The sequence below is a fragment of the Bombina bombina genome, chromosome 7 (genome assembly GCF_027579735.1).
Source record: "Bombina bombina isolate aBomBom1 chromosome 7, aBomBom1.pri, whole genome shotgun sequence".
NCBI lineage: Eukaryota > Metazoa > Chordata > Amphibia > Anura > Bombinatoridae > Bombina > Bombina bombina.
In genome coordinates, this window is record NC_069505.1 from 321,513,100 (window position 1) to 321,526,277 (window position 13,178).

Here is a 13,178-nt window from a genome sequence, read left to right on the forward strand (position 1 = left end):
TGGCTACCTTGCGCTGCACACTCATTTTAGCTTGTTATCTATAAGTACACCTAAATTCTTTTCCTCCTCTGTTTTGTTAAGTCTCGTTCCATTTAAATAATCAGTAGCCTGCGTATTTTTAATTCCAAAATGTAGGACCTTAAATTTGCGAATATTAAAGGGACAGTAACCTCAAAAAATGTTTCATCACTAATGCAAAGAGCTAAATATGACGAATAGGAAATTAACATACTTCGGTTATTTTTTATAAAAAAGCGCAAACGAAATATGTATCAGATATATTCCTTGGAACCCTGCAACAAGCACTGTGAAGGGACGTTGGGTATTGAGGAGGTGATCTTGACCCTTAAAGGGACAGTAAACCTTAAAAATAATGTTATATAATTCTGCACATAGTGCAGAATTATATAACATTATTTAAGTGCTATAGTTCTAAACGGCTTTTTTCTCTTCAAATAAGTAAAAATTACGGCGCTTTTACAGACCCGCTCTCTGCTGAGCGGGTCTGTAATATTCAGTCAGCGCATCGGGCCAGCTGTATAGTCACAGCCCGGCCCGATCGCGCCATAAGACTACGTGCAGCTCGCTCCTGTCACAGGAGCGAGCTGCACTTAGTGCTATGGCGCGGTCGGGCCGGGCTGTGACTATACAGCTGGCCCGATGCGCTGACTGAATATTACAGAGCCGCTCAGCAAAGAGCGGGTCTGTAAAAGCACCGTAATTTTTACTTATTTGAAGAGAAAAAAGCCGTTTAGAACTATAGCACTTAAATAATGTTATATAATTCTGCACTATGTGCAGAATTATATAACATTATTTTTAAGGTTTACTGTCCCTTTAAGTTGAGGTTTACTAGACACCATTGTACCCTATTTGTATCCACTTATGTGCCTCTGTCTTTAAATTGTATGTATTTATTCTAAGCTCTAAATCATGTGAGTAACATCTTGAAAAAGTTTTTAAATAACAATATCCCTTTTGAGGTGAAGCTGTGGACTAAGAAAGAGAGACTGCAATTGGTTTAATGTTATTGGACACTGTAACCTCCTTTTTAACCTTTATTATTTTGTTCTTTATGTCACAATATTATACTGGTATATTTGATTGATTTGTGATTTAAATGGTTACCCAGTTATTATTACATAGAGATGAAATGTCAGATCTTTTGGAACTTCCCCTCTCTCTATATTTCTTTTAATGATTATTTAAAGGGATACTAAACACAAATTTGTTCTTTCATGATTCAGATAGAGCATGCATTTTTAAGCAACTTATTTACTCCTATTATCAATTTTTATTCGTTCTCTTGCTATCTTTATTTGAAAATGCAAGAATGTAAGCACAGTAGCCAGCCCATTTTTGGTTCAGCACCTGGGTAGAGCTTGCTGATTGGTTTGCTACATTTAGTCACCAATCAGCAAGCTCTACCCAAGTACTGAAACAAAAATGGGCTGGCTCTTAAGCTTACATTACTTCTTTTTTAAATAAAGATAGCATGAGAATGAAGAAAAACTGATAATAGGAGTAAATTAGAAAGTTGCTTTAAAGTGACAGTCAAGCCCAAAAAAAAAAACTTTCAGGATTCAAATAAGGCATGCAATTTTAAACAACTTTCCTATTTACTTTTATCACCAAATTTGCTTTGTTCTCTTGATATTCTTAGTTAGAAGTTAAACCTAGATGTTCATATGTTAATTTATTAGACCTTGAAGGCCGCCTCTAATCTAAATGCATTTTGACAGTTTTTCACCACTAGAGGGCTTTAGTTCATGTGTTTCATATAGATAACATTGAGCTCATACACGTGAATTTACCGAGGAGTGAGCACTGATTGGCTAAAATGCAAGTCTGTCAAAAGAGCTGGGGCAGTCTGCAGAGGTGTAGATACTAGGTAAAAGGTGTATTATTATAACAGTGTTGGTTATGCAAAACTGGGGAATGGGTAATTAAGGGATTATCTATTTTTTTTAAAAACAAAAATTCTGGTGTTGACTGTCCCTTTAAATGGCATGCTCTATCTGAATCATTAAAGAAAAATGTGGGTTTTTGTATCCCTTTAATATTATCTGGAACTTTTAAATGTTAAAATAATTCTCAGAGTGCAGCTGTACTACTTTTGTATGGAGATTCTGTCCAATCTGGTCATTATGACTATTTTAATGTTTTTTTTTTTTGTTTGTTTCCTATCCAGAACCCGAGTTTAATTTTGAACATTTTCCAGAGAAACAAGAGATCACAGTGTCTTTATCTCAGGGACCAGATGCCACTGCTCGCTTGTGTTACAAAGATTTTCTTTGTAACCCGTTGTCTTACGAAATTCAGAAAGAGGTAAGGGGCACTTTTCTTGAATAGTCTCTGAACCTTATCTGAGCTTCCCATTTCTTTTTTAATTAAATCATTTTAAAATTTTGAACATTTAAATGTACACCATCACCCAAGGACACACATGTGCTACAGCATAAAAAAGTACCATTTATAAACGTCGCATATATTTGCAGGGCTGCCACTAGAACTTTTGGGACCCCTTACTTTACTATTGATCAGGGTCCCCCCTTGACATGTGCAATTTTTGACCAAGTGACTAAAACGTATATGCACTTTATTATTAAGTGTAGTCAAACTTGGAAATGTTGTAAAGGTAGTAACACACAAACACAGAAACACACAGACACTCATACACTGAAACACACACTCACACATAAGGATTCACATATAGACACTCTAGCAGACACGCAAAGAAACACACAAACAATCAATCAATCTCAGGCATAGACACTCACACAGACACTCAGCACTCGTTTAAATTGACCTTACAAGTAATGAGGTAGATTACAGTTTTGTCATAAAAGGAGATTTACAAGACAAAATATGGAATTCTGATTATCTTTTTGTCAAGGAAGATGCCAACTAAATGATGACAACAGCATGCAGTGGCTGAAAGGAAGGGCCCTGAACTGCCTAAACAATAATTTAAAGGTTAAGTGGTGGATTGGTGACATCCAGAAAGGTCTCATTAGTCTCAAAGTCTGTAAAAGATGTGAATAATCAGTAGTAAGGTCAAAATGTCCTAAAAAGGAACAGACAATGGACACGCACACACACACAAACTCAAACACAAACGTACACATACACCCAAGGAAACACCCACAGAGACTGCATCAGAAAACACACAAAGACACACACACTCACAGACACCCACAGAAAACACACAAAGACATACATACTCACAGACACCCACATAAAACACACAAACACATACATACACACACACCCTCACAGAGACATCCACATAAAATGCACAAAGACAGACACACAAACCCTCACAGAGAGATCCACATAAAAAAAAATACATACACACTCAAAGAGACACCAACAAAAGCACAAAGACATAAACACAGTCACCTACAGAAACACTCACAGGTGGTAACATTTCTGCACATTGCCATCCACTAAATCAACAGTAAATCAAATTAAGAGATCACTTTTTAAAGAATCATATTTGTAAATGTGCAAACAAAAATACTTTTGTGAATTCAAAATTGTACATTAATGATCTGTCAGAATAGGTAGATGAAGAAGTACTTTTGAAAGGTTGACATATGTTTGGGGGTTTTACCCTCCCCCATTTTCCCCAACCAAGAGCACCACTTCAAATCTGGTGTACAAATATTCCATCTGTCAGCTGTACTTATGGATTTTTAAAATGCTGTACTCTATATGGTCTTGGTGGAATCATAAGCTGTGGCACTAGGTCTCATACCATTAAATCTGGTTAAATGCAGGATTTAGGCTTGTTTGTATGAATTTCAAAATTAAGTCAGCTCTAGTGTAAACTAAACAGTGTTACGTTAACCTGTCTCATTTCAAACACTGAGCAATCTTAGCCTGAAAGTATAACATTTTATGCAGATGAAAAAATCTTAGATAAAATGCCTCCTGGCATCTGGAAAGTCCTTGCATAAAGGGGCAGTAAACCGGAATGTAATCAACGTATATATATATATATATATATATATAAATAAATAAAATCATATCTGCCAAAAGGGCACCTACATTTGTGTATTGAGGATGAATTTATATAGCATTGTCAAATAATCATAAATACACTGCTGCATATTGCTAAAAAAATCTGTTTTTATGGACCCCTGGCCCCACCACACAACTACCACACTGAAGTTACAATCTGAAATTGCACAAATAAATAAAAAACATTTACTAAGTAAGTCCTACCTACTCTGCAAATGAAAGTGATCTGCCGCCTGACATTCCCGGAATTCAACCCGATCTGATTGGCCGCGAGTGTGGAGGGGGCGGTGTTGCACCAGCAGCTCTTGTGAGCTGCTGGTGCAATGCTGAATACGGAGAGCGTATTGCTCTCCGCATTCAGCGAGGTATGTCTGACCTGATCCGCACTGTCGGATCAGGTCCGCCAGACTTTGGTAAATAGAGGCCATCGGGTGAGCTAATCACAAGAGGAATATTTGTGTAGCAACCAATCACCACGTTGCTCCTAGTAGTGTATTGCTGCTCATTAGCCTACCTAGGTATGCTTTCTAACAAAGGATACCAAGAGAATAAAGTCAATTTGATAAAAGTAAATTTAAAAAATCTCTTAAAATCACATGCTCGGTCTGAGTAATAAAAGTTTAATTAGGGGGGGGCGGAGCCAACAGCCAGGATGATCAGACGTGTGTACCCTGAGCTCCTAGGCCATATCAAATTAAAGTTACTATCTATAGAAACGGAATGAGCTAAACTTATATGTAGACTTGTGTTAGCTGATCTACAAGGGAAAGACACTATGCATGAGTCAATCTGAGGTGTTAACTCTGTGCTTTGCGCCCATATTGTGGAGAGCTGGTATACTGTGAGTGTTGAGATGCTTGGGCCTACCTCTGCTATCATTTGCCTGCAGATCTAAGCCTGAATTTGTCTTTAATATGGAAAAGACTCCGGAACTGCTCTATATTTTACTACAAGATCTGGATCAACAGATTGTAAACCGCTTTGCTGATCTTTCAGACACACTCAGTTCGGCAATGAGAGGCGAGATCAGAAACGCCCCTGGAGGCACATGGAAAGATTTCCTGCTGACAGATCCCTCAACAACATGTCGCCAATTATCACTATGTAGTACTGGAGATGAAGACATACCTTATCCATCGCAAGGCCAATACAGTGTGCTGCAAGTGGATAATACAACGGCTACCGTGAGTACTGCAGAAACTCCGGAACGGCCATTACAGAAAGAAGTGCTGTCGCAGCCATTAGACCATACGTCGCATCGCCTACACCATGAGCAGAGACTTGCTACTACTATTAAGCAGAAAAAGCCACCTCCAACATGTCACAGCATTCCTGAGAGACCGGAGGCTAAATTGGCAGAAGCGGTGACCCTGCATTTCAGCTTTCAGCCTTTATATTCCACTACAGAGGAACTTACTGCAGACCCAGCTGGAATTGGGTGAGATACCATTAGCAGCGCTGGGAGTACAGGATTGTATGAGAGAGTTTTGGCTGATTCATAGTTAAATGACTGTTTCCTATGGGATATACGATGCAGATCTATCAGCAATAACTTTTGGTTCTCATCATAGCCTGCTCCTATATTTACACAATCCTTGGTTCCCTGTAAGAGACTTGCATATCACAGATGTTACTTTTAGTAGACTTTAATAGTCACCTTGTACTATACACTTAATTTCAGCCCAAAGTTATCCTATTGTTATGTCTATGCATCAGATACTGTCATTTTGCAATGCTCAAATATGTTTTAAGGTTTTTCTCTGTCAAAGTCCATAGGTTCAGTTCAATGTGTTTATATTTTTTTATGTTAGGTCCTTTTGTCTATATATTATTTGTATCTTACTAGAAGTATTCCCCTATAGTGCACCTTATCCCCTGTTACTTATGGTATTGATGTGTCGCCGGCGGCCGAGGTGACACGCTTACTCTCCTTTAGTATACCTCGAGGTGGCGCGTAGACAAGCTTCTGGGACCTAGCACTATTTTATTTAACCGACTAAATGTATGTTAACACTTTATGATTAAGATTATTTATAGATAATCCTTGCAGCCACGGTTAAATTAGGTGGACAAATTCATACTTGTCCCCTTCTATATTCAGACTTTGATGTCATGAAGAGAGACGTTGACACTAGATCTCTTATCCTACCTTATCTTATATATTGATAATTTTAGCTAGACTCTTAACTTTAGTTGTAGGTGTCACGCCTCCACTTGAGTATTGCATCATACAGGTATGTTATTGTAACTGACAGCTAAAGCTCTGGAAGGGGCCCATTTCTAGATTACCTTCAACACTCTCTACTTGAGATCACCTATATACCCCTATTACAAAGGTCATAGGATATAATTGATTGTATGATATATATATAAAATATCTATATCTGTTGTCATTTTAGAGAAATATTGGTAATTGTCCTGCACAGTATATACCTGTACTACCTCCCCCCCCCCCCTCCAGGTTAATAAGAGCTCCTGAGGGGTAATATTATTTTATCTCACATATTCACCCAGTCTGGTGTATTCTTCAGCGGTATTAATCCGCTCTATAATAGTTTAGAAGGTTTCTGGTTATCAATGACAGGTCCTCTCCGACCACTCATTAAGCAATTAATATGTGTAAGCTAAATCTTATAACCCTCTCATATCATTAACGTAATATTTTATTATTCATTACTTACAACTTGATCTTAGATATCATGTTATCAGGCAAATTAAATTACTGAAGAGGATTCTTCACCTATCTAACTAAATAATACTTAAAAAAAAAAAGGCACATCCCATAGCAAAAGAGTATGTTATAGCCTAACAGGTTTTTATAAAGTATCATCCTATTAGGTAGCTATTTATGTTTTGGAGGTGCCAGGGTTGAGTTATTTTACAAATTAGCATAGAAAAATTAAAAATAGGTATCATTACCCAGCAGAAATTCTAGACATATATGCATTAAGATTGTTTTGCTGGGTTTCAACATTGAGTGCGGATATTTCTATATGTGTATGATATGCCATCCATGATGACATTTGTATTTGATAAAAGTGTTTTACTTATAAGTCGTTTATGTACAGGCTTTGGCATATCGAACATGTTATGTGTATCATTATATTATCAATATTGTTTGCTAAATACCTAAATAAAAAACTTTGATTTAAAAAAAAAAAAAAGTTTAATTAGACTTTCATGTCACTTAAATGACAGAGGGCAAACCTAGTCAAGACTGATGATTATTGTTACTTTGTGATCATGTTCAGACTGTTTTTACTATGTTTTTCAGATTACTACGTCTCAGAATGTCACCCTTAAATATGAATACTTTCTACCGTGTTTGTGTATTGAGGTAGTTATAAAAATTTTTTACTTTATGTGATTGAGAAAACAGTGCTTGGCATATTGATTGTAGTGTAATATCCCCAAGACTATAATATCAAAATTAAAGGGATATAATAGTGCAAAAATGACATACTCTAAATTAGAAAATTGTTTAAAATTGGATGTTCTATCCAAATCATGAAAGAAGATGTTATGGTTTCCTGTCCCTTTAACTGAGAAAGGTGCAGTTCAAGGATCTAATCATTAGCTCAGTGATCTTCCATCTATTGTCTGTTTTTATTTTTTCTTCCAATAAGCCTATTTTACTTTCATTAAATGTGTAAATATGTGTTGCAACAACTACTAAAGTAATGTCTATTTATTTTAAATTGCTTTTTAAGATTTCTTTGGATACATAGTGTAAGCATACAGCGTTTTGTTATATTATGCTAGTCCATTTTGCATTTATATATACCATTATACAATATATATTTAAACTGTAAATTTTGGATTTATAAATTATTGTTGATCTTGTATTTTGGAACACAAATAGGTAACCTTCTTTAATATTTAAAGAGACATACACCCCCCAAATGTCTCTTTAATTATTCAGATAGAGCATACATTTTTAAATAACTTTCCAATATACTTTTTATAATCAATGTTGATCCAGTGTCTTGGTAACCTTTGTACTAGAAGGACCAATACACTACTGGGTTCTAGCTGAACACATTGGTAAGCCAATGACAAGAGTCATATATTTGCAGTCACCAATCAGCACAGCTAGCTCCATGCACCTGAACCTAAATAGGTATGCTATTCAACAAAGGATGTAAAGAGAACTAATCAAATTAGAAAACAAAATTTAAATGGAAAGTTGTTTCTAATTACATCCTCTATCTGAATCATGAAGAAATGTTTTGGGTTTTCTGTCCCTTTAATTGGAAGAGAAGGGTGTGTAGCCATCCTAGACAAAGTGCTAATCAGGGGTAATATGCATAGGATTGCTCCTGCTGTTTACCCCTTATGCTGTTATTAAATGTATTTAATAAAAGTGAAGTTTAAATCAGACTTTCATATCTCCTATATTGCTGGATCCATTGTTCTTTAGTTTTTTTTTTCCAATTTGTTTCTATATTTAAATATTACAATATTATAAATCAATGCAAATACTATGACTGTAGTTTATTTACCCAGACTGAGGTCTATAAGTGTATTTTGTTTTTCTTCTTCTGTTAGGTTTTTTACTCTTATAGAGACAGCAGACGGAATAGTGTATGCCCCTTTGAAAAAAACCCAGAGGCCAGTAAGTAACAGATCTCTCTTTAACACAATGTTTTCTCCTTCTCCATCATGTCTCCAGACCTGGTCTGCTCAGTTTCTCGCCAGCAGATTCCCTGGTTAGGGCAAATGCTTTGGTTTCTAGGAACAGTGCCAGCTCCACCCACAAAATGTTCCGACTCCATCTGACTCCTCCCACAACACATCTAACCCCACCCACTCGGGAACTGCCCACAGAACCCCAAAGGGCCACAGCCACAAGTCACCTCACCTTCCTGTCCTATAAAGCCTCTGGGAAAAGTTGAAAGATATGGCAATGACATGCTTTTTTTAATTAATCAAAAACTGATCCTCTAAACACTGACTATAATTGTAAAAGTAAAGCATCAATTGGAAACGGTTCTAATGCATTATATCATTTTCTTATTGCACTATGTCTTGTCTGTATATATCTTCTAGAATTCAGCATTCACAGCAATGTTCACAATCACTATGCAAATTAATTAAAGACAACATTCATGGGATCCTCCATCCCATTCTTCAGAACCATATTATATATAATATTATGGAATAATCATTCTACACTACAGATGTAAAATTTATAGTTAGTGGAAAATAATAGCTCATATTGTATGTTTTATCATTCTTCTTTAGATGGGTTAGACTTGTGGGAAATTGAAGACCTAAGCTTTCCCTTTGAAAATGAGATGGCAATGCAGTTTGATTATCCATGCTCCAAGATGCTCTCTGTATTTCTCTGTGAGAAGCGCAAAGACACCTGCATTACAATACCAGATGCCAAAGTCAGCGTGGACGACTTATTGGTAATGACAGTCTTGTATAATTTAAAAGCCATATATTTGCTGTAGAGGTGATTCTATATACTAATCATCAGGGCACAATATATAGCCTCTGGATGTTAAAATTGTCTCTTACTTCGTCTTTTTTATGGGGGAAATAATATGTTTACAGTTTAAAGTGATGGAGGGATTCTTTTAATAATATGTTTTATGTTTAAATTGGATGAAATTATGCATTTCTATAGGTTTACCAAATATATGGTTCAAATAGGCATTGATTTAGATACAGTTGTAAGGTTTTTTTGAAAGTGCTTTTCCAGATATGGGTTAAATTCCATGGAATCCTCTAAAAGGTAGCTGGTACACAAAAAAAAGCAATACAATTTTTCTGTCTAGCAACTCCATTTTAGTGACCATGTCATAAATAATCTTTATATACATTTCTATTTTTAACATTTAGCAGACCAGTAACTTTTTTTTTCTCCATTAAAAAGAGCCTCCACTTAAATATATAATCCACTGTAGGTATTCTTCCCCCCTGTATAAAACTTCCCATGTGAACACCCCATTGAGAACCTCCTTAGCAGGTATATTCTTGCTAATTCTAATTGGCTGATAAGTACAGAGGCTCATGATCAGCCAAATAAACCATAGCAGGAAGTACCTATCAGCCAGTGAGAATAGGGCAGATGTGCTGCCCCTCCCAAATCTGCTGCTCTAGGCACCGGCCTTGTTGGCCTAGGCCATAATACGCCCCTGCTATAAGCTAATTAAACTTAGCAGGAAGTACCTATCAGCCAGTGAGTCATAGCAGGAAATACCTATAACTAATGAACCTTAGCAGGAAGTACCCATCAGCCAGTGAGCCATAACAGGAAGTACCTATAAGCTAATGAACCTTAGAAGGAAGAACCTATCAGCCAGTAAGCCATAGCAGGAAGTACCTATAAGCTAATGAACCTTAACAGGAAGTACCTATCAGCCAGTGAGCCATAGCAGGAAGTACCTATAAGCTAATGAACTTTAGCAGGAAGTACCTATCAGCCAGTGAGCCATAGCAGGAAGTACCTATAAGCTAATGAACCTTAGCAGGAAGTACCTATCAGCCAGTGAGCCATAGCAGGAAATACCTATAAGCTAATGAACATTAGCAGGAAGTACCTATCAGCCAGTGAGCCATATCAGGAAGTACATATCAGCCAATGAGCCTTAGCAGGAAGTACCTATAAGCTAATGAGCCATAGCAGGCAGTACCTATCAGCCAATGAGCCTTAGCAGGAAGTACACTGCTAAACTTTATTAATTCTCTGTTAAAGTTAAACACTTTTACCTCACATTTTTCAGGCATAAAATAAATAAAAATGTCCATGTTGAAATTCTGCTCTTTCATATGATTGGTGGTGATAGCGGGGGGGGGGGGGGGGGGTTGGGGGCGGAGGGGCCGTATTCCTTTATACTTGTTTTACAGATTTAGTATATATGAAATCTGAATGGAGTCTTATTTCTTTCCTTAGAGAATTCAGAGTGTGGACATCAATCCACATTTGTGTCTTAAGGTAAGATTATGGTTATACATAATTTATATTTGGGGGCGGGGTTATATGTGATCTGTTCCTTTTACTCACGTACCCCCTTAGATGTCAGACACCATTTCAAGTGTTTTATTTAGCACAACATTGCAGCTGTCTCTGGCAGCCATAAGGTTAATAAAGTAAATAACTGGGCTCTAACGAAGTCACTATTCTAGAAGAACCCACTAATTGTTGCAACACAGGTTTATGCTCCCGTATTGATAGCTCTGTTGCACTTTCCATCTTTCCCTTCCGTATAAATGCCCAGTTTCTCAAAATAAATTTCCTGACCCCAATCACATTTATACACTAGTCCCAATCCACATTATGCAAGATCACATCTATACCTATTAGTGACTCTGCCGCTAGTTGTTGTGACTCCGCTCTTGGGCCGTACTGATCTCATGCTCAGTCACCTAGTCCCAGAGAGGACATGTTGGGAGTTATGTTGTAATGTATTTTGTACGTAGATGGAAACTACACTGCTTTCAGTTATTTCATGTTGTTTTTGCAGGTCACTCTCAAGAACAAAACTCGTATCAAGTGTCCTGGAAGAAGCGGTAAGACCTTAGCAAATTATTCCCTATATATCACATCTACTTCAGCAGTCATGGTCTAAAATTGAAAGTATAAACCATAATTTGTAATATTAAAATAACTATCTACTATATTCACTAAAGCTGGAGGCATTTCACCAGTTCTTGTTACACTAGGCAGCCATTAAACAAACATCACTCATCTACAACCCTTTATTGAGTGACCTCACAAAAAGGGACATTCTGTTTGAAATTAAGATGTACATCAGCACATTTCTGTTTTTTATTAGATTCTTTTTTACAATAGAGCTCATTAAGCAAAAACACCTAGTGAAAGCTTTTACAGTTTTAGATATAGCTTATACTATGCACCCAGACTGTATATGGAACGCGTGGACATGGGTTTAGTCTGTTTAGCATGATGGCAATGACACATTTTGTCCATGATGATTAGCCAAAGAATTTCTAAGGAAAAATCCATTTTAAACTTGAATGTTCCTTAAAGTAACAGCATTGGTGAGACTAGAGAGGCTGTTCCAGCCTTAGTGAATCTAAGGGACTAATAAGACTGCTATTAAGATGCACAGCATTGTTTCTAAGGCCCCAACTTCGCTCTGGGTAGCAAAACATGGCCAATTTCATCTCAACAGTCCTACACTGCCTAGCAAGGCCAAAAAGCTAATTATGTAACCTTGGGTTTTGTTTAAAATGCTGCATTGGTAAAACATTTATAAATTTGCCGCACTTTGATAAAAACATAGGTTACAGAATTTGCTTTTCAACCTCTCTAGCACAGTTTTTACTCAAAAGCAAGGCGTTTTTAATGTCACTTTATGGTTATTGTTAAACAAGCTTGCAAACTCAGAGGTGTATATTGTCTATTTACATACGTTTTTTAGTATTCCACAATAAGTCAAGTTTGTATTTTTTTTTTCATGCCACTTTTAATTTGTTTTTGTTGTTTATTTGTTTTCCCAGACTGGAATGTCACTATGGACGTACAGCATTCTAAAACCGAACTCAACATTGTCTCTGAAGTCCTCGGTTCATTCAGTGCAGTAATGTGCCGGCTAAACCTGGAAACTGGCAAATGTGACCCCCAAACCCAGGAATACACAGTTAAAAGAGTAAGTTTGAGACAGGAGTATTTAAAATATAAATATAGCATAAATGTAACTAGTAGATGTTATGTATTTCTTAGGCACTCTCTGAAGCCTTAGACGTTATGCTTATTTCACGTAAGCCTTCTACTCTTAGTAAAACATATCAGAACCAGGAGAAGTTTCTGATTAAAGACATAATTAACACCTTGTAATTACAAGCTATGTCTGTTGTGTTGCTATAGAATAACATATCAGCCAACTCTTAACATTTTTAAAACAAACATAATTTTTATTGCAATTAGTTTTAAATAGCCAAACTTAACCTAAAATTGGATTTATTTGGAAGGAGCTAATCTGGGCTTTAATCTGCAGACAACAAGGCTAGTCATAAAGTTACTATAAATTGAATGGTTTTGCATTTCCTATCTGATAAAGCCAAATATTGACATATATGTAGCAGAGTTAGCCTTGATAAGTCAGCTGCTGCATTTCAAGTTCTGAAAATTAGAAATTGCTCAATTTGCATAGCTAAATTACAGGAAAAGGGGGCAA

The 13,178-nt window shown here is 36.6% G+C and overlaps 1 protein-coding gene across 1 annotated transcript in view; it reads left to right on the top strand.

Moving 5' to 3' along the window:
• IL17RE (interleukin 17 receptor E) overlaps positions 1 to 13,178 on the top strand; it is a 71,507-nt gene that overhangs the window by 40,547 nt on the left and 17,782 nt on the right. Inside the window, exons 5-11 of the mRNA XM_053720986.1 lie at positions 2,192 to 2,328; positions 7,301 to 7,363; positions 8,575 to 8,641; positions 9,271 to 9,440; positions 10,931 to 10,972; positions 11,502 to 11,547; positions 12,502 to 12,650. Coding sequence (XP_053576961.1) covers positions 2,192 to 2,328; positions 7,301 to 7,363; positions 8,575 to 8,641; positions 9,271 to 9,440; positions 10,931 to 10,972; positions 11,502 to 11,547; positions 12,502 to 12,650 — 674 coding nt within the window. The remainder of the gene's footprint in view (positions 1 to 2,191; positions 2,329 to 7,300; positions 7,364 to 8,574; positions 8,642 to 9,270; positions 9,441 to 10,930; positions 10,973 to 11,501; positions 11,548 to 12,501; positions 12,651 to 13,178) is intronic.